This window comes from Aythya ferina (genome assembly GCF_964211825.1).
Source record: "Aythya ferina genome assembly, chromosome: 12".
In the NCBI taxonomy this organism is placed as follows: domain Eukaryota; kingdom Metazoa; phylum Chordata; class Aves; order Anseriformes; family Anatidae; genus Aythya; species Aythya ferina.
Window position 1 is genome coordinate 10,260,901 of NC_140308.1, and position 26,460 is coordinate 10,287,360.

The 26,460-nt window shown below is 39.6% G+C and overlaps 2 protein-coding genes across 8 annotated transcripts in view; one reads left to right on the top strand and one right to left on the bottom strand.

The window, feature by feature from the left end:
- Window positions 1-26,460, top strand: part of LOC311443550 (uncharacterized protein) — a 167,971-nt gene continuing 141,511 nt past the window's right edge. The window contains exons 1-5 of the mRNA XM_084533833.1: window positions 1-104; window positions 202-309; window positions 2,778-2,866; window positions 17,175-17,299; window positions 25,376-25,450. Coding sequence (XP_084389959.1) covers window positions 25,376-25,450 — 75 coding nt within the window. The 5' untranslated portion in view covers window positions 1-104; window positions 202-309; window positions 2,778-2,866; window positions 17,175-17,299. The remainder of the gene's footprint in view (window positions 105-201; window positions 310-2,777; window positions 2,867-17,174; window positions 17,300-25,375; window positions 25,451-26,460) is intronic.
- CHST8 (carbohydrate sulfotransferase 8) overlaps window positions 21,500-26,460 on the bottom strand; it is a 176,691-nt gene continuing 171,730 nt past the window's right edge. For all 7 annotated transcript variants that reach the window (XM_084533820.1, XM_084533816.1, XM_084533822.1 and 4 more), the window contains 2 exons: window positions 25,075-25,112; window positions 21,500-22,922 (listed from right to left, as the gene is read on the bottom strand). In XM_084533820.1, coding sequence (XP_084389946.1) covers window positions 21,774-22,922; window positions 25,075-25,112 — 1,187 coding nt within the window. In that variant the 3' untranslated portion in view covers window positions 21,500-21,773. The remainder of the gene's footprint in view (window positions 22,923-25,074; window positions 25,113-26,460) is intronic.

The window sequence follows — 26,460 nt, forward strand, 5'->3', positions numbered from 1 at the left end:
GGTGTGGGCAGGGGCTGGGAGCCGTGAGGGGCGTCTGGGGCGCCAGGAGAGCGCGCTCCTCGGGGAGGCAGGAGGTGGTGGTGCTTCTAATTAGCGCCCCTGTGGTAGGCTAATCCGCGTGAGGTGCTCTCAGGAGGACTGCGGCAACCAAGGTGTATTTTAGGGCTCAGTTAATTAAAAGTTACTTGTCAATCTGTCTAGGTCCTGGGTTGCACTGAGAGAAACTGCTGTTACGGCTCCCTTTACCTCAGGAGGAAGCACACTGTAGTTACGCGGTTACAGCACTGTTTTGGCTACCCTCCTGTAGAGGTAGGTAGCTTCTCAGCTTCTTCTCAGCTTCTCACAGGGATGTGAGCTTCTTGATTTCACCTCACAGGGCACCAAGTGCTGGTTCTCCTCCTGCTGCCAGCCGGGCTGCTGCCTGCTTGTAGCCCTCAGGTGGAAGAGCCCCTTCTGAGACCCTTGGGGTCTCTTTCTTCCTGACTCTTACACATAAATACATATAGAAGTATGCACATGTGTATGTACGTATGGGATGTTATTTTTGGAGTGAACTTGTTTTTTGAGGTTGATAACAAGGGAGCAGGTCTCTCCTGACAAACTAAATTTAAAGGCAATAATCGATGTTGAATTCGGTAGGTATGGTGACTGAATAAATCAAACCATCTCAATATCTGCAAGCTCCAGAGTTTCACGCTGCATTGCAAAGCATGGCAAGCTTTTCTCAACTGTTGATTTTTTTTTTTTTTTTTTTTTTAAACCAAGGAGTAGTGTACCAACAGTGCTGACACTTGTCTTCCCAGAAATAGATGTTTAATCAAAGTGTTTGAAACTCTAAATCAGATTGCTGTTTCTTAAATGCTTTGTGGCCTATACAAAGTAACAGAGTAGCAAATTAAATGTTGTTTGATGAAGAGAAATACTCCATTCCTAGGATAGAAAGTACACAGTATAGGGAATTACTACTCAGTTCTAAGAAAATGTTGGAGTAAACTCCTTAAATAGGAAAATAAACACTTAATATTTTGCTTTAATCAAAAAATGTTCCAACCACTGCTCTATGTGGAGGTTTTTGTGCCTCTCTTTTATAAATGCAAAAAAAAAAAAAAAAAAAAGTAGTTGGAGGCCATGGCATCGTTTTCCTAATGATACCCAAGAAAGCTTGCCAATCTGCAGGTGACGTTCAGAATTAAAACAAGATCTTTGAGCATTTTGGAGGAAAAGGATTATTGAATCATTCAAGATTACTTTCTGTTTTTCTGAGAACAGTAACTGTTTTAAAGAAAACAAAAAACACTAAAGTACTTCTATTTTATTTCACAAATGTTTATTATGAAGGTTCTCTCTGACTATGCAAGGTAATTGTTTTTAGGTACTTAGTAGATGGTCAAAAAAATCAATATAAGGGGCTTATTTATCAAAACTCTTCTGTCTGAAGATAGTTTTGGTGCTTTTGTCGTACTTTTAGTCTGTATGCTGCATAGAACAATTTTGTGAAAAAGGCTGATAGCACCAGACTACAGGATAGAGAAGTTTTGTGAAAATGCTACTGTTATCAGGAACAACCACTTGCCTTTGCATGGCTTGCAAATTCCGATCCTCTTACAGATCTGATGATTGTTTTAACATGGCCAAAAGCAAGTAAGAAAACGAAAACCTGATGGTATTTCACAGTGGAGTTAGCAGAGAACAGCACTTGTGGTGTTCTAGGACTCCTATTTTTCATCTGCTCCCAGCTTGAAAAACATAATATTAGTTCAAGAGCATATGCAGGACTGTGGTTAACTGTTTACTAGCCAAATTGAAATGTCACAGGCTGCATAAAAGAGTATTTGATCCGTTGTGGAGCAATTAGGAAAGCAATAATTTCAGGACCAAAACTCCCAGTTCGTTCACAGCAGAGTTGCTCCAGCTAGGACATAGGCAGCTTTTAATAGGAAGTAATGGGGTGGGGGAAGAAAACCCGTACTTGTCTCTTTACAGGGGAGAATTACAGCATGCTTGCTGTACAAATAACAGCACTTAAGTATTTGGTTAGCATTGTTGTCGTGAACCCATGTCTTTATTGCAACTTAAAACGCTTAATTGTAATTCCTCCCATGAATACTTAATGGAGCTATACTTCAGATTGGCTTTGGTCTTCCCTGCTTACGTGGATATCTGGTGATCTAGTGGATATTTTTTTCCTCAAATTTAGAACCAACTACCGGTCTCTGTTCACCTACAGTGAACTTGGCCATGCAATTTAATGCTTTTTCTTTGTGCCTCATAGTTAGTTATGCTAATGGAGTAATAACTTTGTGATATTTAATGTTTACAGTGTTAATAGAAAAGCATAGTAGCTGTGGTTTATTGTACTGGAGGTTCTTAGTATGTTATTTATAGGTCTAAAACCTACAAGATATGATATAAAAGCCTTCAATATGAAAAATGTAACATTTCTGAGCAGACAGTGAGAAAATTGCCTTTTAGAGGTCAAAACTCCCAATGCCTCTGGCAACATGGCCTTGATGTCATTTGACAGGGTGGAAACACAGCCCTTCATGGGAATAAACAGCCAATACCTGCATGATTCATTTTGTTAGGAGGGTTCTCCCATTGTTGCTAGGCAATATTTGCTAGGTGGAGTTTAAAAAAAAAAAAAAGCCAACAAACAAAAAAAGAAACCCTAAGCCAACTGCTGTTTCCTCAGATATATTACTTCTGTAAGTTGCCTTACTGTTGGGGTTCATTTTGTTTGTTTGTTTTGATAAGGTGGTAATTTCTCCTTTCTGCAGAATTAACGAGAAGCAGTGACTGAATCCCTGTAGATGCCTTCCCCTGTGAGAGGCAGGGAAAGAAAGAGGTGGGAAAGTGTTGTCACCTGGTGAGCGGAAGGATTCCTTTTTATCTTCCTCCTTCTGTACTTAGAGCTGTCTGTATGGAAATGCTCAGCGGTTTTGTGATGTGCAATTCTTACAGAAGAAGCATGGCAGAGACCAGCAGACATTCATTTGAAATGATTTTCATTCTCTGTATTCTGGAATGGACTTGAAAGCAGGTCTCAGAGGCAACTTGTATGTACCAGTTTGTCTTACATATTTATTTATGACAGACTTGAATCTTCAGGATGGTATTCTATCAAGTGACATACTCACTCAGTGTGATGTGTGTCTAAAAATAGGTCATTGTCAAAGGACAGGGAAGAAATTGTATAAATTCATCAAACTAAACCATTGCAGTCTAGTATGATAGCACAGTGAAGCTGAGGTAATTCTGTGTTTGAAATAAACTTTCTAAGGATTATTTTTCTAGAATAATATATTAGCATTATATTTATCAAAACAGGAGAAGGCTGATTGCAGACTGTAAGATATCTAATGTTAGTGGGTTACTCCTGGCACTGCAGTTTGAAAATTGTTCTCAAAGTAAAACAAACGAGAGGTCATACCAGAACATAACAATATTGGACCAAACTTTACTCTCATAGTTAAAATACCCTTGAGTTCAGATAATTCATTTCTGATAGGTTAAATCATACCATAAAGCATTTATTTAATGTGGGATTTAGGTGTTTTGGCTGGAAAATAATGTTCCTTTTGTGTGCATTTGGCCAATGTGAATGGATTTTTCTCCCTTCTAGAGTAAGTAATGACATACTTGAAAAGTAAAACCACGAAGAAAGGCACTGTTTAAAAACATGACATATGGAAAGGAATTCTTGTTCCCTTAAATAACCTGTTGATGTGTAACAATGTGTATTTTTGGACTCTAAGAGTTATTCAGATTTTTCTGGTTATGACAATGTAAGCACTACTATTTAAATGAGGCCTGTAAACATAGTTGCACAAAGCAGCACGCATTCTGTTGCTTAACTGCCGTGTTTTTACTGCCAATCAACTGGAGGGACTGATATTTAGTGAAGGATCCTCTGTGGAAGTGGTCAGTAAGGGCACTAATATATCTATGTTATGTGATAAGGTTTGAAGTTACCAGGTACAGGAGTAGGCAAGAAATAAAGGAGAAGTGTGACATCTGGTGGAAAGATAGCATCAGGAAGGAAAGATCTGTGAATGATAAACAGGCTTTTGAGGGAGAGAGGGAGAGGGGCTTAAAAGTGGGTTGTGTGATGTGTGGAGCAGTATTTATACCACTGCTGGAGACTGATGAGATCATCTCCAGTGCATAACCTCACCCACTCATATCCCAATCATATGGCATTTTCCACTTAAGCACAGGTCCTATTGCCTTTGGATAGTACTGGTTTTCCTGTATTTTTCTTCTATTTTAATGTTAGCATCTTATTTGCTAGGACAATACATTCTAAGAGTTGTGTATCACCGTTGGCTGTGACATTTCCATTATTTGGGGACGAACTCCCATCTGCAAGTTTTTGCCTGCTTCCTCACAAATAACGCTTCTTGGGAATTGGCCAACTCTTGCAGGGAAACCATATAGTGATTATCTGACAAATCTGGCATTTCAGCCTTCCAGTTCCAGCTGGGTCAGTCCTGACAATGAGATGGGAGAGACCCAGCTGAGGTGGTTGGCTTCTTTTTGGTCAGCCACACTGGACATGTAACACCACCGTGAGCGAATAACATGCTCCTTCAGGTAACCAGATTGCTGGAGTCACAAGCTGGGGCATAAGCATCAACTGTGACGTTTTAGTACCATGATGAGTAAAATGCATTGTTTACTCTGAAGAGCGAACTGTTCTGCTGCGCTAGCAGAACTGTAGTGCATTAGTCACAGGTCTTATTGATATTCTAAATGTGTCCAAGTGGAAGGACTCGGGGAAAGAGGTTGCTGGTACATTCTGTGCCGTTTAGTTCAGTGTTGAGCTGTGCCTCCCCAGTCTACCTCTTCCTTGTGAGAATGGCAATAATTACACTTTTTTGTGTGTTTGAAGTAGGTTGTGTAGGCACACTCATAGTTGTGAAACCACATCAATTAAAAGCAGTTAAACTCTGTTACTGTGCTGTCATATGAAGACTGGATGTAGGCCAAGCTTCAGTCTCTTCCTGAGATGCTTGGTTTATGTTTGTTTTATCTTGGGGGGAGGGAACAAGGCTGTGTTTTCCCTCAGGGAACCTAGTTACATCAGTTAGTAGCTTTCAGATTACTGTAGGGGTATGTAGATGTAGGAGTAGTCCTATTAAAGAGGAGCAGTTACTCTAGTTTAATTGTCTTGACATCCTGAATGAGCAACACAAGGTTTAGTGAAGTTGAAGCCTGATTATTTTAAGAACTCTCTAGATCTAGCCTAAAAATCAAACCAGAAGTCTTGAGGGGAGAGGAGGAGTAAGGGAAGGGTTTCTTGAGAATCTGTTGCAAAAATTTTCTGATAGAACTGAAGTTAGTGAAAGTTGGATATGAAAATTGCTTATGGAACTATACCACTGGATGCCACTGTTGCTTCATGGAATGTCATACTAAAATAACATTGGCTCTGCTTATTTGAAAATAGCTGCTTTTCCTTTACTCTTCTTAGTTCTTTCTTTATTACTTGAATTTCTTTTCATATCAAAGGAAAGGAGAAATCATGCCCCACATATTCTCTCCAGCAACATGGTGATATGGTTCCCGTATCTAGAAGTGACAGCTTGTCATAAGGAAGAAAAAGGAATGACAAAGTTTTCTTTTTTCCCCCCTTCCTTCTAAGGTAAAATCTTCTTGAAAAGAAGAAAGGTTCAGATGAAAGAGCAGCCAATTTTCCTTGCAACTAAATTCCTTCTCTCTGGCTCTGAATCTTGTATTAATCACACCTAGATTTGGACACTGAGACTTTATTCCCATTTTTATGTCATCCCAGAGAGCAGGGCAGAGGGTCATTCTTGCAAATACATGTTTATTTCCTTTCCAAAGTGTAAGGCATTTTGTACTTGAAAGTGTTTTTTGCTGGTTAGAATTTCTTTCTCCTTGGGGGAAGCAGGGACGGTGAAAGTCATCAGGTAAATCTTTAACGGCTGTGTGTTTTCACAGGCTCACTGCTAATCAACTGATTAACAACTCTTGGTCTTTTCTCTATGTCATACAGTGTTTCTTATTTTTTTTGTTCTTTTTACTGAAACATACCCATACATTTTGGATTTTGATTTCTTTTAATTTAAAAAATTCTGAACCCCAGTTCTCAGGTTTCTGTGTGTATTTTTATTTTTATTTTTATTTTTATTTTTATTTTTATTTTTATTTTTATTTTTATTTTGTGCACCTAATTCCAATGGGAGAAGAAAAATATATACGAAAACTGAGAGACTTAAGCTTTTTCTATCATCGTGGTGGTATGTGCAGTGTACTAGCATGGCTTCTTCAGAGAAGGGGACCACTTTCTGCTGTGTGCCTCCTCTGTTGGGTAAGCCCTAAATGTTAGTGGTGCCATAAAGTGCTAGCCTAATTAATGACAGTAGAAATAGGGAGGAAAAGCAAGCACAATGGGAATGATGTGTTGAGATGGCTCTGAAGGAAAAAGACAATAACCATGTAGCCCTGAGAAAGCACGTTTATTCTGTCTCTGCAAGCTGGGCGGGAGAAGGCAGACAGCAGGGCTTCAGCCCCGAGGCCTTGGCAGTGCCATGGAAACGGCACAGGAGCACCACATCCCTCCGGCGCTCCGGGCCTCGTGGCTCTGCTGCGGATTTAGAGGCAGCAGCACCCACGCAACCTGTGTGGGGATGCAGGAAGGGGAAGGTTAAAACGCGTGTTTGCTCTGCTGCTTCACATCTGGCTTGTAAGGAAAATTGAGGGAGAGGGAAAGGAACAAGTAACTGTACTAAGTTTATTGTCAGAGATGGAATAGCAGCTGCAGCACAATCTACTCCACTGGATGTCTGACAGCCAGAATGGTTTAATTACGCCACTGTTCAGTGATAATTCTTTTCTCTCTGGAACCTGGGCTGAAGTTTTGCCTTGATTAGACTTTGTAATCGAAGTTTTCCAGTGGGCAGGACTGAATGCTGCTTTTTACGTTGTTGGAGGTACCGAAGGGAAGCCTGCCAGCAGAGCTGCTACTGCTGTTGATGCCACAAACTTGTAGCAGTGACCCAGATAACATTGAGACTGACACAGTAAGTTACAGTGTCAGGAGAAATAAATGTCTCCCACAGCCCCTCACAGAGCTCCAGCTGTGCTGCGGTACCTGCCCTTAAGCCCAATCTACCCAAGAAACTGACCCACTGCTGACAATCTGGGGCTGCCTGGGCTTTGCTCAATTAGGAGTTAGTTGTATACGTGCATTCAGAAAATGCACAGTGCTTACAGGTATTTGGAAGGTAGGGTTATTTAGGGTGCTTTTTAAAGGACCTCTACAAAATGGTTGACTGGGCTTTGCCATATGTATTAGGAATTCCTGGTGGTCATCTAAATATGACAGCTCTCTGGAGAGCAATTTTGTGCTCTATCCCCTCATCCACCACCTTCTGCCCAGTTTTTCTCTGTCCTATACCTGTGAGGGGGCTATTGTTCAAATCATGCTGGGTTTCTTCTCCGTTCTGGCATCCTCCTTAATGAGGGTCTCTTCTCTGTCCTGAAACCACAAGTTCTACTTCATATTATGCCATACAAAAAGAAGGTTCTCCCTATTCTCATTGGCTTGCATCAGGAGTGATTTCATTGCTGCAGGGTACCATGTGGTGATGCTGTGGCTTGATGTTGTGGGCTTGCTCAAGCTTGAGATCTGTGAGGCACTGCAAGATAGAAGAGGTGGACGTTTTCTGCTTCTGACTTGGGTATCTTTGGACAACATTCTAAAAAGAATATTGCTGTGAGAAAAATAACTAAATGAAGTTTGACTTTTATTCGTAAAGGCCTGGGCTCTTACATTTAATGTGTAAACTGGTAAAAAAGCAAGTAAGGTAGAATAGTAAGTTACTCAAACTTGGGTATTGAGACATTGCTGTGGGGTTAGCAAGCTACCTAGCATACATGTACAGAGAAGCCAGAGAAGGGTTAAAAACAAGCGTTTCAGTTGTATGCCATGTAACCTGTCTGCTGCCTCTTCATTCCCAGAGTTTTTCAGCCGATGTCACTTCTAGAGTGACTGGATGCAGAAGGCTGCAGCTGAGCGCTGCTCCCTGGCTTCCCTGACTTGTGTGTGTATGGAGAGATCAGAAATTCATGCTTACATGCTTCTGCAGTCTTGAGTTCCTTTTGAGTATTCCTTAAGTGTTGAAAATTCAGTCCCTAATGCATCAAGAACTTCTTGAAGATTAAAAAATCATTGATTTGTAGCTGTGCCTATTTTTGTGTACTGGGAAGCTTAACATCTATCTGTCTATAAACCCTGGTGCCAGAAATGGCAAATAAATGTTCTATATCTCTTACAGGAAGCAATAGACAAAGAGCAAATGTGTTTTGGAGCAGAGGTTGCGAGTGTTTCTCCATGCCACAGGCATTGTCAGAGTTGTGCATATGGCTCTGTATGTGTGTTCATAGCCATAAATCCGTACAAAGCAGAAGCCAATTGGTTTTACCCCATGTAAGCCTCCACTTGCTTATTTATTTGAAAGCAGCAACTCATTCTTTTTCCTTTATTTGTAACCTTCACAACTTAATGTTTTTATAAATCTTAAAGGTGACATCTTCACAAGGTAGTTCTTCTCTCTGCAGTCCTTCCATGTCTTTCATCCTGCTGCAGCATGTTAAGAAAGTGTCAATGTGTTTGCAGCCCCTCTTTTATTGGGGGTGGTTTTTGTAAACTTATGTGGCCTCTTAAGAGATGTTGCATCCTTTGGCTGCTGGTATATGGAAAGTAATTTTGTTCCAAATGCATTTAACTCTCTTTCAAGTGGTGCTGGATGTCTGCAGCTCTTTGCTACAAGTTTCTCCAAACTCTCAGAGGAGATGTTTTTTTCCAACAGCTCCTACCTGATAAGCAGTCACTCTCCTGTGATAATCCTGCAGCCACTCATTTTGTTCCTTCAAGCTTCTGTTCCCATGTAGCTAACCTAGTCATTAGTCCGATTATTATTTAAGCTGATTGCAAATTCTGATTTGGACTCCTTTTGCTTCTCTAGTGAGTGATTAGAGAAGGCATTTTTCCAATCAATCCGTACTGTTAACGGAAATGTTATCACTTGCAGAAGATACATTTGGACACTTGCAGATTCTTTTTTCTAAAGTGATTGAGTAGTTTAAGCTGAAGCTTCTAGCACACTCCTAGAAACTGTTAGCTTTGCAGTGCACTAGATGTGTAGGGATTTCATGCTTGTGCTTGACAACATGAAAATATTCCCCAAAGATGTTTTTTATATCTCTCCTGTCCTCCACTGTAATGAATTCAAGTTCTTGCTATTTCTGCTAGGGCAATATTTCAAGTGCATGAAGTCATTGTTATTATAAGATATTTTGGGACTTAAGTTCTTAGGTGAACATAAGAGACCAAGGTAGCAGATAGTGGTGAGATTGCCATTGTTAGGAAAAAGTATTTTGAAAGATAAAATAATCATAAGTGTCACTTCTAAAGCTGTCCAACCATGTGTTCTTAGATGAAAAGAAGCAGATTAAATCCTTGATTCAGTTAGTATGTGGACTTCCCTGAACATTCTGGGAGCTGGAGCAGAGTTAATAACAGAGGGTCAAAGAGAAGACTGGCTGGTTATTAATCTTAGTTTGCCTGTGGAATATAACTGAAGAGTGTTTTCTTTTTTCATCCCCTGAACAACAATGCTATGAAACTGTAGGTTTTGCTCAAATCTAACTTAAAAGCAATTGAGGAGAAATAACGAAAGCTGCAATATCACATCTTTTTTTTTTTTTTTTTCTCCGCAAGGAAACTTGCAGGGGAGAAGACTTGCTGTGATTCAGATCAGCTGAATACTAAACCAGTAAAGATTTAGTGGGACTGCCAGTCTTTGTCCAGGTCTGAAAGCATGTGTACAGGGGGAGTCTAGCTATATTATATTTAGAAAGTAGAAAGCATTTGAAAACAAATGAAAGCTGCATTGTTATAACTTCATCCAAAGTATTTAATCATCTGAGATAAGAGAATGCAAAAGGGCTAAATGTTGCAATCAATATCTTCAGAACTGCAGTTCCGCATAGAGAAGCACACATTCTGAATTGGTAAAAGAGTTGTATTAATTATATGGCATGCTACACTACACATGAACACCATTAAAAAGTCAGCCTTTATCTTAAAACACTTCCAGTTCCTACTGTCCTCATTATTAACATCCATATTCTATATTAACGCTTCTGGCAAGAGGTAAAAGACATCCAGGGTGAAAAGAAATTAGTTTCATTTTTCAGTAATTATGGGGAAAACTGTGTTCGCTGGCTTTAGTCACCCTCTCAAGTTATTCTAATGCTGCTGGTTAAAAAGATCCTGATCTATGGTGTTTTGCTAATGATCAACAGTTTTAGAAATGACATATTCCAGCAGCACAGCCTCTATTACTGGGACACTTTTTCCCTCTTGGGCAGCCGCCAGATCTTTCAAATAGACCGAGACAGCTTAAGGAGGGTAAGGTTTTTAAACTTGTTACCACTATTGCTTGAGATGCAGACTAATGTTTCTAGTTTTCAAATGAAAGGCTACATCCTCCGAGACAGGTATTTAAACTTAATCTGTCTGAGGGGAAAATACTGTTAGTATCACAACTTGGTAAAAGAAGAGCCACTATAGAGTACGACAAGAATTAAATGGAAATGACAGGACAGCAGGCTAAGGTGGTAGCATATTACAATGTGGTGAGCTCTATACAGATAAGAAAAATCTTAATTTGTCAGGTGTGTTTTCCTGTTTTAATTTCGGAAAGGTCTTTTGTTTCGTGAGGTGGAATGGCAGCTGAGTAAAAGGTTGCAGTAGGAGGATGGTGATGCATTTTGAGAGATGCATCCTGGAGAACTGAGTAGGTACCTGCTAATGAGAAACTGGAATGTGTAGTTTATTTTTCTTTTCCACTATTGAAAATTGGGCTTATGCTGCACTTGAAAAGATCAGTGGTCAAAACAGAGCTGAGTACTATATTGCTTTCTTCTAGAGTGTAGCATGTTGCTGTTGTAGTAAACTGCTGGTACTTTGTCTCATATGAATGCTGATTTTTTTTTTTTTTTTTTTTCAAGTTTTGAGAAGCTCTGACTTCCCATGCATCCACTTACAGTGTCATGCAAAGAATAAATGGCACTTCAAGTGACATGTTGAAATGCAAGTGAGCAGTAGCTCGGGTACTTGAATTGAATGACCATTTTCTTTTGTATTAAGTCCTTGCATATCTGAGTGACTTGTGTAAATAAGTGCATTGGTCAAGTGGCTGTGTGCCATCTGTAGCCATTTGTAGAATTTCTGAGGTTTTGTTGAGGGTTAAGCCCGGTAAGCAGCTGAGCACCACGTAGCCACTCATTTGCTCCCCATCACTGCAGTGGGGGAAAGAATCAGGAAGGGTAAACCTGAGAAAACTTGTGGATTGAGATAAAGACAGTTTAATAAATAAAACAAAGCTGCTTGTGCAAGCAAAACACTGAATTTGCTTGCTACATCTCATCAGGCAGACAATTATCTATTTCCTTGAAAAGGAGGGCTTCATCGTGTGTAATGGCTACTTGGAAAGACAAACACCATGACACTCAACATATGCCCCTCCTGCCCCTTTCTCCTCTTTCCCCCAGCTCTTATTACTGAGCATGCCATATGGAATGGAGTATCTCTGTGGTCAGTCTGGGTCAGCTTTCTGGTTGTCTTCTTAACGTCTTGTGTGCCCCAGCCTACTTACTGCCAGGGCAGCGTGAGAAAAAGGTGGCTTAGAGGCTGTGCAAGCACTGTTCAGCAACAGCTAAAACATCCCATGTAATCATCGCTACTTTGGGCCCAGTCCAAAGCACAGCACCTTACAGGTTACTAGGAAGAAAATTAGTTCTAACCTGACCAAGACCAATGCATGCTTTCATTGACATTTATGCTTGGAATGCAATGTGGTGTAGAAGAACCATTGTAAATGGTGGTGGAGTGAATGGATGGTGATACTTCTTAAGAACTGAATTTAGTTCACAGAGAAACAAATGGTTTCTTGCTGGGGTGGCTCTTGCTTTGATGCCCCTAAGGTGAGTTTGCGGCTGTTGATCTCAGACAAACTTTGTTGTGATTTTTATGTTGTGAGAACTAATCTAAGTGCTTAATTTTTATTACACTTTAAATTGTACTGCAGATGATCTTGTCTGTAACTTAATTTTTGAAGTAGTTCTGTAGTCTGTAATGGGGAGTTACTTAAGCTTCTTGTGATTAGTGTTGTACTTTCAAATGAAGGCAGCATCCTTTGTCACTTTCTTCTTTCTGAAAGAACAGGCTATTTTCTTAAAGGTATTTCGTGTTTGTTTGCTGGATAATACCTTTATGAAGTGCCAAACTTTAAATAATTCCAGTCAAGGAATTTAAGTAGATCTTACAATCATTTTTTCCCCACCAAGGTATTTTATCTTTCCAAAATAGGAATATAGAGGTCTGCAGATATTAAAACTGCAGCAAGATGTTTTACATGGCTAGTTTGTACCCTTCTGTCACCAGATCACCTATATAATTAAACGTCCTTATCCTTTGATGTTACAGGCAGGCATCGGGATGCAATAGAAATATATTGGGACAAGCTACGTAAGACTGCCTATAGAGCATCAGAATTGTTCTTCTACTGAGTATGAAATCTTGCCTTTGGCAGTAAGCTATACTGAATTCTTCAGAAGGGAATAAAAGGGAGAACCTTTCTCTAAGCAGGAAGTTAACTTTGCATGCAGAGCTGGTATGGGTGGATTTCTACCTCTTTTCCATTTGGTGCTTTGATTTTCTTTCCCTTTGTCTGGACCGTCTCTTACAACAGTATTAGTTATTCAGTCCTTTGGAGAAAATCAACAAAACCAGTGATGGTAAACTCTATAGCTGACCAAATGCTGTACACACTGATGTTCCTGTTTCATGGTAAATACTGCAAGATTTCATGCTGTTATGGTACTGAATAGGGTAAAAGGTACACTATCCTTTTTAATCTAGTGCTTGCTGAAGAGCTTTCTTTGATTAAAGGTGGTGCTTGTTTCAAGATGTTTGATAAAAGCTTCTTTATATATTTTTAAAAGCTACGTACCAAGCTATTACATATTTTTAAGGTAGTAACATCACTTTCTGTCATTGCCTGTATCCAGGTATCCATCTGTCTTACCAGGAAAAATAACCTCTGTAGCTGAGAGGAACACAAAGCAGTGCTGCTGCAGGACCAGTCCTGGTGGAGCTGCCCAAAGGCGTGGTAGTGTGTTCTCCCTTTGGGTGGACCCTGTAACACTTCTCTGAAGCAATTTCTTCCTTTGTCCAGGGGCTCTGCAGTGCCCTTCTCCTCCTTTTGGCCTGTAACTGGCTTCCTGCTTGGCAAGGGTTCTGCACCATCTTAAGGGACCACTGAATGAGGGCATCTGTAGTGGGCCTGGTTCCTTTCTTGCCTACCTGACTTGAATGCAGGGGCTACAGGTGCAAGTTTCTACTTTTCCCTGCAAAGTAATCTTGTAAAGTGGTGTTTTGTGAGGGCATGTGATCTTGATGGACTGGGGGGAAATGATGTAGAAAATTTATTACGTGTCAATGAGGAGCAAAATTCCTTAGGTTTTTAATCTTTGAGTTCTCATTTGATTTAGTCAAAATCTTCCCCTATGTTAGTTACCAGTGAGACTTAACTCTGAAAATGTGAAGACTTGAGGGTCTATCTGATTCACAGGAGGAGCAGTATCAGCCTAATGGGACCCTGGTTGAAACTTTAATTACAAGAAGGCAGTAAAAAAGAAAGGCAGTTAAAAAAAAAAAAAATCCTCCTTATCAAATTGTGTTGCTAGTTTAGTCAGGCTAAAAATTCTACTTAATCTTAATGATTAGTAAGAGTTCTTCATTTCTGTGAGATTTATAGTGGTGTTAAATAAATTACAAATTATTGAGGCAGTATATTAAAGGAGATCTAATCAAGATATCCAGAATATTGTGACATATTTAAAATCCCATAATATTTAAAGAAAAAAAAATTTGGAGGGGGTAAAAATACTTTATATACAATTAGTGGCAGTGTGATTAATAACCTTGGGCTTAGATTTGATGTCTTCCTTTGGGAATTGAGTTTTTTCTCCTATATCTCTGGAACCAAATATGCCTTAATTACCAATCAAACAGTCAGTGAAGGCAGAACTGAAGTGCAGATGTATATACTTGAATTCACATTAGCATTTCTTCCACAAACTTGGGTTTGCGAGGCTGAGTATCTTCACAGGTGTTAATTGCGCTCAAATGATGTGTGTCCATGTTATGAACACTGACTTTCAAGGCAGGCAGACCTGTTTCAGGTCATATATTTATAACTCATGTTAAACTGTGTGCCCCCGGCATAAGGAGGACACACCTGTTGGAGCAAGTTCAATAGGGCCATGAAGGCAATGAGATGGCTGGAGCACCTTTCCTATGAAGATAGGCTGAAAGACCTAGGGTTGTTCAGCCTGGAGAAGAGAAGGCTCTAGGGAGACCTTATAATTGCCTTCCAGTACCTAGAGGGGGCCCACAAGAAAGCCAGAGAGGGACTTTTTACAAGGGTGCATAGTGATAGGATGGGGGGTTAACACTTTTAGTTGAAAGAGGGTAGATCTAGATTAGACGTACAGAAATTCTTCGCTATGAGGGTGGTGAGGCACTGGAAAAGGTTGCTCAGAGCAGCTGTGGGTGCGCCATCCCTGGTAGTGTTCAAGGCCAGGTTTGATGGGGCTTTGAGCAACCTGGTGGGAGGTGTTCCTACCCCTACCCATAGCAGGAGGTAGGGATTATGTGATATTTGGAAGTCCTTTCCAACCCAAACCATTCTGTGAAAGTCAGTTGGATTGGGGAGCCCAGAGTTTTGGAAGGTGTTACTCCAGTTTGTTTTGCCAAACCAGATGTATTTGCAAGGAAACTTATTTCTGAGGTTGAAGCTTCTCCCATGCTTGGGAATGGGAGATGGTGTTCAGAACAAGTCCTTATAGTAATTTTGGATATCAGTTTCTCTTAGTTTATGTAAGCAGTGAGGGAGAAATAGCTTCTTGTGGAAAAGGTAGAAAATGGAAATTTGGCATATGCTGTTTGGGACCTTTCTGGGTAATGCAGCTTTCTGGAAAATAACTAAAAATGCATCTTCCATGGGAAGGGGCAAGGGTTCAACTGCACTGCACCAGTGTAACTGAACTCATTTGTCACTGAATTAAACTGTCACTACAAAGCCCTTTAAGTTAATTGGAGTGTCCAGATACCAATGAAAACCCATTCATTTAGAAATAAGTTTCATCAGAGATGCAACACTTCTGAGTATGTACCACCTCCAGTGTGAGATGAATTTTGTCTTCAGTGTCTTGCTAGTCCAAAATGGCAATGTTACTGACTCTGTTGGGCTCTCCTGTGCAGTCAGAGGTATTGCAGCCTGTTTAGCCTGACTGTAACAAGTTGACTCAACTTGCTGTCACTTTGGCATTGATTGAATTATTTTTTTCTTACCATCTTCACAATTGCCTTTACCTAGATACAGCTTTAGCAAGTTGTTTTTCTGTTCAACTCAGTTACTCCAGAGCAACTGGGTAATGGTGGTCCAGTTAGCATTGGACAAAATGTTTAGGTCAGTGTCATGATGCTATTTTAGAGCTAGTAGGGCAGAAATAAAAATGTGGAGTGTTCCTTTTTTAACAGGGTTTAATAGAATTTTGCTGACCTTGTATTTTGTTTCTTTGCCCTTCCTGTAATCAAATCACTGGAGTTTCAGGTTGTATATACTATCCCTTTCTCTTGTGTTTTACTAAAATTGATTTTACAACTCATTCATTACAATTCATTCTTGAATGCTTTTGAGCAGTGAGTTTTGGTCAAGTATGGCTAGGCTCTGCTTTTCATTCCAAATAGCTATTTTTGAATCTCCTCATGAAAGAGCTCCGAGGTAAATACTTCTGTTAATGACTGGGCTCCACAGACTGTAATATGCACCTGATGTTCAATTTTGGTGGAATGATCTAATGAAGTTCTCAGACTAATCTTATGTGATAAAAATAAAATCCTTTTGTGCAGAGATAAACATGGATAAATTGTCAGATTGATAACCTGTCTCATGTCTGCTGCACTTTCTGCACTGCTTGAAATGGTCACTGTATGCATGATTTATAAAGACAGCATCACCTTGATGAGTATATGCAGTGTCACTTGGGCAAGATTCATGTCTGTATGGATTTCAGTGGAGGACTCTCATGTTAGACTGTATAAATATTGTAGCCTCTTGCTCTATCTACTTTCTGTTGTTCAGATTTCCTGTGCTGTGGTGACTGACTTGTGATATTAAGTTTCCTTTTATGATATAAATGGAGACATTACTGGAAAACAAACAAACAAAAAACCCACATCCGGCTAAGACCCTTTCTGTTGCTGTAGATTAATTAAAAATAAGGCTTTGATTTCAGTGAATGAAATGCCATGGAAAAGCTCTAATGATCGCACTGTTGTGAGGAATAGTTGAATACTTCTCAGCAGCAGATATGGGGAGATATGTGCAGAGCAGTTGTAGGAAATAAGATCCAGTATCAGTCAGATGACTTGAGTTAGACCTGATGAATTTTAGGCCAACTCTCCCAGTTACCTGCCCTAAGCATTAGTATACTCGATGACTACTACTGGGTGTACAAGTGTTGTGAATGAAGACTGTAGAAACAGTTCAGCTGTTTGACCTTTTATAGAAACAGACAGCTAAAACCGTGCTCTATGGTCTTCAGTGTGTGTATCTGTACACGGGCTGGCATCACCTTTGTGCGACTTCTGTGGCTACATTGTGCTACCCAGAAATGGTTATGCTGACTGAATGTACACTTAAAACAATGATAAAATAACTTGTTCTTGTGATCATAATGTACATTAGTCTATATCTTTGTATCTGAAGGTGAACTGTAGCCTGGAGCTTTCATTTGTTAGCAAAGGAGCCACCTCCACTAGTGTTTAATGGGTTGGGACAAGCTCTTATAATGCAGTCGCCTTAGGCCATTGCTTCCCATGCTGCTGCTCCCTCTGCTTGAACATAATCTTAACACCTTTTGCAGCTGGTGACATTACTTATATTTGGATATGTTGAGAGGAAATTTCCTGTATTAAGTGAAAATAAATCTGGACAGGAATCCTAGATAGGGAGAGTAACTGTGGAAAAGTTGGATTGTGAAAGCTTCTTTCATTTTTCTTAACTTGACAGCATAATTTTAAGCTCCAAGAAAAAATGATGACACTGCTAGAAAACATCACGGATAGTCTTATAAAGCAGAATGGGAAACATAAGGCCAGCAGTATTGTAATAGAAGAATTCAAGTCTCACACAAGGTAGGTATGTAATGGAAAAATTGATTTCCGCTGCAGTTCTGTTCAATTGTCTTCAGCTTATTTAAAAAACAACAACAAAAAAAAAAGCTGGTGGCAAAAATGGTGCTGATTGCAGAACATGAAAGAACTTTCACAGCTGGGTAAAACTCACCGTGATACAACCTGCCTGGAAAATGACATTTAAAGACTTGCCCACGTGGAAGGTGTTGCATATCTATGCTTCTTTCTACATGTAAGTTAATTGTCCGTTGAGTTAGGTGTAGGCATGGGACTTCCAAAAGTGTTATTTTTAAACTAATTATTTGGAGTCCTTTATTAAACCAGACCAGAAAACACAATTGTAAAGGCTGAATGTTTCTATTAGACTAGTCATAAAGCAAACTTTTATTCTCTGGCATGAGTCACAATTAACTGTATTAGTTGCTCCCTAATACATTATCCAAATAGCGTGGTTGCAATAAGCAAGGCTTAATCACGTCTGTTTTCCCGTTTGGTGTCAGTATGTTCTATGCTGTTTTGTCCTTACCGCTCCAGCATATAACACTTCTGCATACTTGAGGATTTAATTGAAAAGTGGAACTTGTGCCTGCCGTTCTTAAAACTTTAAACATGCAGCTAGACACATGGCAGTTTAATTTTCGTCACCTTTATTTGAATGGATAGGTCTGAGAAATCTGGGCAAAAGCGACTTACCTGTGGCAGGTATCATTTGTCACGAGTATAGCTGTTGTAAAATCTGTCTCATACTGGATTCCAGCATATCGTGCCGTTAGAGGTGACTGTTTATAGGCTTGTCTGGTAGGCACCATTGCTGAAAGCTAAGAAAACTGCTCACCCTTCTTAACCAGTAGCTGCCTTCTTGGGATGAAAAGTAATTACATGCATCTTGCCATATGAAGCCTGGGACACTTCCCAAGTCATTGTTTAAGTGTGTGCAGGTGCCTGCTGAGGCTTTGAAGTCACCACAAATAACGCCAACCTGAAAATAATCCCTTGAAGCAATATCAGCTCAGGCAGGCTGTGCTGTGACTTGTCTCTCATGTTGTGCTTTGAGGAAGAAAAACCTACTGCTTCATGCAGATGCTGCTGTTCTGGTATCACTGGAATTAAAGTGAATAGATTAGGCTGCGATTTGCATGGTTATGTTGCTTTTCCAAGTGTTTGGTTGGACTGTGCCCAGCTACCTGTGTGATTTCTTGCTGGGAGGAAGAAAATGTCTGTCAATGCAGTGATTTCCAGTAACCAGTGCCTATAATAGCAATAATTAAACTTTTTATCCAGAATTCCAGATAATGTTGCACTACTTGAGCTGGCCTGACTTGTAATTATTGCACAAAGAAACAAAGATCAACTGTTTAATAGACAATGAATGTTTTATATTCCCTGTATTCATTTTATAGTTTATATATGGAGGAGATATTTCTACTAATATGTGTATTCTTACACCAAAGTTTTTGTTTTGTTAGATACCTTTAGTATAATTTATTTGCACAGATTTTCCATGTACTTTGTATGCGTGTATGTAAGTAGATAATTATACAAGGATCTATGTGATGTGTGCTCATGGTTCTGTTGTCGGTAATAGCGTTGCCCAAATGGGAGATACAGTGCAAAGAAACGAAGCATTAATGTACTGTGCGGTACAAGCAGCATGTGCGTTTGGACTTTTCTTATGCTGTGTGTCTGTCAAAAATGAGAGCATTTGAACTATGAAAATGGACTTTCTCTGTAAGTTATTCACCTCTCCCTACACACAGCTTGCTGTAACCACACACATCGTTTAAGTCTATTTTTATTTGGGCTAACAAATGATTGTTTAAAATAAAATTTTGCCGAAACCTACATCTTCATTTGTCATTAAAAACTTTACTCCCCCCAGTGCCATTAGCTTCTGTTGCACTAGTACAGGTTTTTAAGTAAAATAGACTTTGGGGAGTGAAAAAGCACTTGGGGGTAGAAAAAGCATCAGATCTTGATATAAGAAAGGCAATTTTGTGGGTATTTTTTTCTCCACTCATACAGTGAGCACTTAGTGTGAATTTACCACCAAAGTTTTTCAGGTGTAAACATGACCTTGTGGCTCTACCCATTCGTTTGCATATGTAGACTCAGGTGAAAACATGGGGTGAGGGAGGAGGAAGTAGGAGGAGAAAGTCAGGTCTCTATGAATCTAGCTGTAGTTTTAAATTCTTTAATATTTCCCTTAGAGGTCTCTAAAACTAGCAGAGGGCTGAATATAAATGTTTTCTAGCTTTGCTTTGGCCACATCGTGGAGCTAAACTATGAGCCTACGTGTTCTCTTCTGCTGCAGCAGTACTGGAGTAAGCGCCACTGTGGCTCTTCCCTCAGTGGGAGTTCACTTGCTGGCTTGAATGAGTTCAGTGCTACCATGCAGGAGCAGTGCTACCGTGCTGTGCCCTGCTAGACCATCCTGCTTTGGTACCTGATAAAATCAGACTCTGAAAAATAAACTGAGGGCTGACATATGTATTATACCCGTTCCTTGTTTAGGTGCCTTTGTGGCTTCCTTACCTACAGGTAAATAAATTACACCACTTGAGTACTACCACTTCTTAGAACACCTAATATCATTAAATAAGGATGGCATAACTCAAATTCCCAGTGGTGTTCTTGACTATGCACAAAAAACCCTTCCACCACTATCAAAATAGATGCTCTCCTCTGCACTAGAAGAGATCAAGGTGCCTAATTTTCCCCCCAATATCCCTCAGTGCGATCTGTTAAGGGAGGTTATCAACAGTACTTGTCTGACAGAACAGCCCAGTTGAGTAGCCTCCAGCCTACTTTATGTTAACAAAAAATTACTTTGAAAAGGCTGTTCCCTGGTCATGTGAACACATTGAGCATCTGAGTGGGTGGAAAGGAGGACAGGAGGCTAGGCTAGCTGCAACAGCAAGGCAGTGATGAGGAGCAGGAGGTAGACAGGGAATGGAACGGTAACTGGCTTCATGGAACAGTGCAAGTTGTTACCTTCCTAACATGCACAGCTCTTCTCTGAGCAGAACAGGTTTGTAGGAATGAAATCCTGATGTCAGTTATGTGAAGCATTTGTCAGTAAATTCTCAATACAGTTTTTTCCCCTACTAAAGTTTTACAAAGCAAAAATGACATGGGGTGTAAATACTTGTGATGTATGAAACAAACTGTATAAATAAATTTTTATTGATTTGGTCGTGTAATTACAGAACTATCTGGAAACAGCTGTTTCTTAGGTGTTTGTACGCTTGCACAGTGTAGGTTTTAGTGGATTTCTGATCTTGGTCGCAAAATGCAAACTATAGAAATAACTGAGGCATTCAAGTTTAGCATTCCTGTAGAGTTTAAGACTTGTTCTAATATGGCCTTCCAACTTTTATGATGAAATCATTTATTCCAAGTGATTAAAGAACATATAGACAAGGATACCATATACAGAGTTGGTGTGAAGACTTACAAGAGCAGTAGAAGATCTGGTATTTGATTCTCAGGAGAATTCTTCTAGATAAAAATGTCTCCTATGAAGTATAGAAAACAAATAGCTGAACTACACCACCTGGAATATTTTCGTCTCGTGACATCAAATGTAATTGTTTGCAGCAAAGAAAAGAATTATCCTGTTGGACAGGAAGTTGCATTTACTCCTGCTTGTTACTATAAAGGAAAGATGTGATACTCTTGGTGACTATAAAGATTAAACCAGAGATTTATGTTAATGCAAAGGATTAAAAGAATCTTAATAACATGCATAAAGATGCAAATGTTTGCCTGCATTTTATCTGCTTGCAGATGAATTTGCCGTAAGGGAAATACTGAAGGGGGAGAACACATCCTCTCTCCCTGAATTGCAACATCTGGTTTAATACTGCACTCGCATGGTGACTGAGTGTTAGTTGTCTTCACCAATGTTTTTGAATAGTTTGATACTCATATTCATTCCCTCACATTCATAATTTAGGAGAAAATAACTATATGACCAACCTCAAATATTCCTGTTCATTGTATGGCTTCGTACTTCGCAGAATTTGATGAAACATACATATTTCTTAGTGTATTTTTTTCCTTGCTACCTTGTAACTTTCAAAGACTTGTTTTTATGAACAGTAAAGAACTTAAAATATTGGCCTCACGGTAGAGTTGTCATCTGCATTGAATTCAATTTCAAACTGTCCTCCCAGTGCAAACACAAGCCACACCAGCATGGAAAATTATGTGCTTTATTTGGGAGCCCTGACGTATAGTATTACACATGTATATACATACACTTCACATGGAGAAATTATAGAAAAATGGTTTGAAAAAGGAGGCATTTAAGGTGAAGGTGTAAACATCACTAACCGTTTATGTTCTGTTTCGAGTTTGTTTTCCTGCTCTTCAATCAATTCTTTACTAACAGAGGAGTGTATATAAACAGAAGCCACCTGGATTTGTTATGCAATTCAGCTGATGTGATCGTGGAAGTGTCCCAGCTCTCAAATCAATACAAATCTTCAAAAGGTTTTGAGTAGTTGAACATCAAATAATCCATATAGTAAAAGTCATAGCTCCGTTGTCTTTGAGAAGGAGAAAGCTGTGCAAAGTATTGTTGTGTAATTTTAGTGGTAGTTCTTTCTTCATTGGAGTGCCTATCTTTGAATTTAGGGAAAGTCAGATTTTGTGGAGCACCAATTAAGTGCAAGAAGAAGTTTGCATCTTCTTCCATACTTTCAAATTTCCCAACGAAGTCATAGTCTATTAAGCATGGGCTGCAAAGCCTATTGACATGATCCCAGTGGATATCCATACCCACTGGCCTGTGTACGTCCAGGAGATATTGAATGAACTCCTTAAATTTGACACCAGAGCCTGTCCTTAGTGCTTCTTTGGTGGCGTTGACACGATACCTGGAAATGATCGCTTTGCCAAAAACTGGGTGATAGTAATTGTTTGGATGTTCAAACTTGTCCCGAAATGCTGACACCAGCTTTTCAAAAGGTTCACGAATGAAAAGCATCTTGGTGTAAGTGTTGAGCCTGTGATAGATTCCTTTGCGATCAAACCCATCCAGCCTTTTTAAGTAGTTTCCGTAGTGCACTGTGTTGTGCTGGATGTCCTTTGTGGAAGCAGCCAGCCCGTTGAGAACCATGAGCACCCGTTTCCAGTTAGAGCAGCCGGCTTTTGGTACTTCGCAGTACAGAACTCTGTATTTATCTTCTACAAATATTCTAGAAACATGGTAAGGAGTGATTATTCTCCTATTATTACTCTTGTACTTTGAACAAGTTTCCCTCATTATTTGCTTTCTTTCGCTTTGGATCTGATAGAGAGTTTTCCACTTGCTGTTACTTCTGTCCTCGGATTTCAGTGTGGGCAAGTTGAGAGTGGAGCTATTCATGGAAATCAGGATCGGGCTCTTTTTAATTACGAATCTCCTTCTCCGTTTATGGAGCCTGATAGAATTAATTTCCTCACCTTGCTGTTCGTAGTCTTTCCCCAGCGTTATGCTGCTTTGCCGTCTGTCTGTGCTCTGAAGCTTAGTGGGCACGTTTTCAGCTGGGTGTAATGAACCGCTCAGCTTTACCGTCGCTATTCCATCTGCAGTATTTTTTCTTAATCTTCTATCCCGGTTATTGCTGGAAACGCAGTCCTGATGGAAAAATAGATGAAAGATGTTACTAAATGAGAAACTGTTTGTCACTATTAACAGCTTGTGCAACTTAATGTAGATCTATTCATACAGCTCCGAGTGCGTTGCCGAGAGTCCTCGGTGCTGTGCTCACACACTGGTAGCGACTTCTCTTATCTTGCCCTGTGCTTATGTTCAATCCAAAGGCTGAGATGAGCCTGAGGTGGTAAAGTGCTGTCCAGATTTGGGTTTTACTATATTTTGTGTGGTGCCTGCACCTAGGTTTTGATAGATTTTTGTCTTAGATATGCTGTCTTAAATACTTCTTGTGGAAATTTTGGTATATTTTGAGGACTTATTTAATTATTCCAGACTGCTTGTTGTTTGTTTTAAAACAGACAGTAAATAAATAAACAGCCAATAAAGCACACATCTGTTTTATTTGCTTTGTTCCCCCTCATCCCTCGCTCTTTCTGTAGGCTCTCTTTGCACTGAGGGCAATTGTGTGCAGAGTAAAGCCTTCCGGGGCTGATGGGAGGGAGGGAAGGTAATGGTGCTTCTGGAGTGAGGACGGGCAGGGAGCAAGAGTGGGAAGAAAGAAGCAAAAAGGGCTGCAGTGAGAAGATGGAGGCATTGTAGAGAGGCAGAGGACTTGATGAAAGCAGCATGGATAGGGAACCCAAAGGGAGATAAATGAGATGAGTCTGGGACCAGAGCAATTAAGAGTTGATGAGCAGCAAGGAGGAGTCAGAATGAAGCTGTGAGTGGGAGTAGGGGAGTGAAAGCAGTAAGCCATGTGAGTCTATGGTACGGGCTTTCAGGAACCTGGTCTCTTTCATCAGGTGGATCTCACTGGCTGATACTATGTTCTGCACACAGCCCACGTATGTTCCATTGCTTCCTGCTTCTCAACGCAGCTGAACTAAATCCCTGTCTACAAGTCTGTGCCTCTGCAACTGAAGTTGGGTCCTGGACATTGTAACTCCTTGTCATTCCTGTTTTGAGGAGTCACCTGGGAGCTGAATGGCACATGAAACCCCAGGGAATATTTCAACAGAGGATGCAGATATAGCTGTGCAATGTATATTGCTTATCTAAAACACTTAATGTTTGTTTATATGTCTTATAAATTGTAAACTTCAGATTTTTGCAGTTCTACTTGCTCCGTAATAGTGTTTAAGTGGCTTCAAAAATAAGATATTGGAAGAATAGTGAAGTCTACACATCAGTATTAAACAAAACTCGTGAGTACTGTGCAAGTTTTTTGTAGCAGAACTTTGGTTTCTAAACTGTTTTGCTGGCTGTTCAGGTAGAGGTGGTGTGTGATGTGCTGGCTGAGAAACCAACTGACAATTTGTTACACGAGGCCCTATTCAGCTGTCAAGAATGATTGTTCTACTCTGCTCTTATCTTCAGAGGTTGCTTTCAGTATTCAAAGGTGTATTAAAGTTTTTGTCTAGGTAAAACAGAAGATGTGACATGGTAGTTCTATCTGTTACCCTTTTCATAGTGGCAGAAACTTGATCATTTACTCATGGTGTGGCATGTATTTCAAGGTTATCAAATTCAGACGTCCGAGATATTCACAGCACTGGTGATGATAACCTACACTTTCTGTGAAACTCAAATGCCATGATTTGAATGTCTTCTGTCAATACAGCTCTTCATCCAGAAGGTCAGGCAGGAACTGTAGAGATGGAGCGATGTCAGCCACTGACACTGATTTCACTGGCTGCCAGCTGTGTAGTTGTTCCTTAGCACACTTTGCACTTGAGCTTGAAATCTTGAGTAGCTGCGGTGGGCTCTCACTGCTGCTGTCAGTGTGCTAGCAGCCACTAGATGGAGGAATTTCACCAGGAGTTTTCTTTAGCCTATTTTGAAGTGTCTCTCAAGACACTCATTTGCTCAGTGTGATTTCACACAATATTAATATGCAAAGTTTACAGTATCTGTTAGCAATATCCAGTCTAGGGGAAAAAAACTAATAAAACTAAGGTTGTGTAGCTTATAAAATTCATGTTTTAAAAGGCAAATTTGTACTTCATGGCAAAGCTTTGAAGCATCATTCCATTTCAGTGCTTCATCTGTAGTCTAGTGTTATCTGAGCCATCTCTATCCTTACTCTGTACTCGAATATGGATTCAATTTTCCTTATATACTTGTGGAAACTTACTTTTTTTGGTTGCTGGAATCCCATGTTATATTTTATCCCTAAACAAAGAAAGAAATTACAGTCATTACTTAAAAATACAAACAATTTAATTTTTCTTGACTAATATCAGTGTGTATCATCTCAGTTACTAAAAGGAAAACAGAAATAGAAGTTATTGTTAGTACAATGATACAGACCAACGATGAATTTAAATTGATGTGCAGCTCATAGCAACAACACTCCTTTGAAGGACTCTTTATAGATGTCAAAGCAATTGTGGAAGGGATTAAATGTCATTATTTTTTATTTTTCCCTTTTACAGATGGGGAAACTGAGATGGAAGAAAACTCATTGCTTAACCTCAGCTAACAGGAGAACAAGAAACTCTGGATCACAGGTTAGAGCTCTGAATAAATGCTGTTCTTTGTGTACATTTTAAATTTTCCCAAACTTTGGATAGTATTACTTAATCATAATAGTAGCTCGCATTGAGTACTATCCTTTGCTGTAAAACCAAATGCACCATGGAGTTATGTGTAAGTAAGTAAATGCTTGTAGAGTTTAGAGGAAAAACACATTATATTTTGCCACATTTTCTGGCTTCTACAGTGGAGCCTACTTGGAAAATATAATGATAAAGATGCAAAAATGCTAGAAGGCAGCTCTAGGAGATGTGTATGATCTTTGCTGTTCCTAATCTCTATTAAGTATAATAATAGGAAACACTTGTTAATTATTTTAGGGCTTTTCAACTTAGAACACTGCTAGCCTTGTTGTCAGTTGCTTCAGTTTAATAAATCTGCATTACAAATCCACAGCATTTTGACAAGGACAATTACAGTGCTTTGTAACACCTTCCACTGTAAGTGGAAACATCACTGGAATAGTTCAGTCCAGATTAATGTTCATGGTACTATGAAAGTTTTTGTGAAGAACTAGGCATGCACAGTGGTTCAATTTTAGTTTATTGCAGTGAAAGTAGTTAGTCCAACTTACATGATTAATCATGTTTTTTTATCAGAACTACAAACTGTTGTTAATAGTAGAGTCTGTCAGATTGCTAAGGGTATTTCTATGCTCTTAGAGCTCATCTATCAGTGCTCATCACTCTTTTGGCTCATGCTTGAGCTTTAATTCCACTACAGCAATTTGTTAGCAATAAAATCAAGGTGGATGGGGAATGTTGCAATTACGTGACTATTAAAAGCAAGGGGCGTATTATTATTTTTACTTCACCAGAAGTAGGTTCTGGACATTTTACAGGAGTCTTAAGCCGCCTTCTAGCTCCTTTGCACAAGCATTTAGCTGGAAAATAAAGTAAGGAGGTATATTCTAAGGAGAAACAGAGCTAGTCTATCGTGTCCTTGTCAGGGTTATAGAAGTTTAAAACTGGTTGCCTTGCACTAG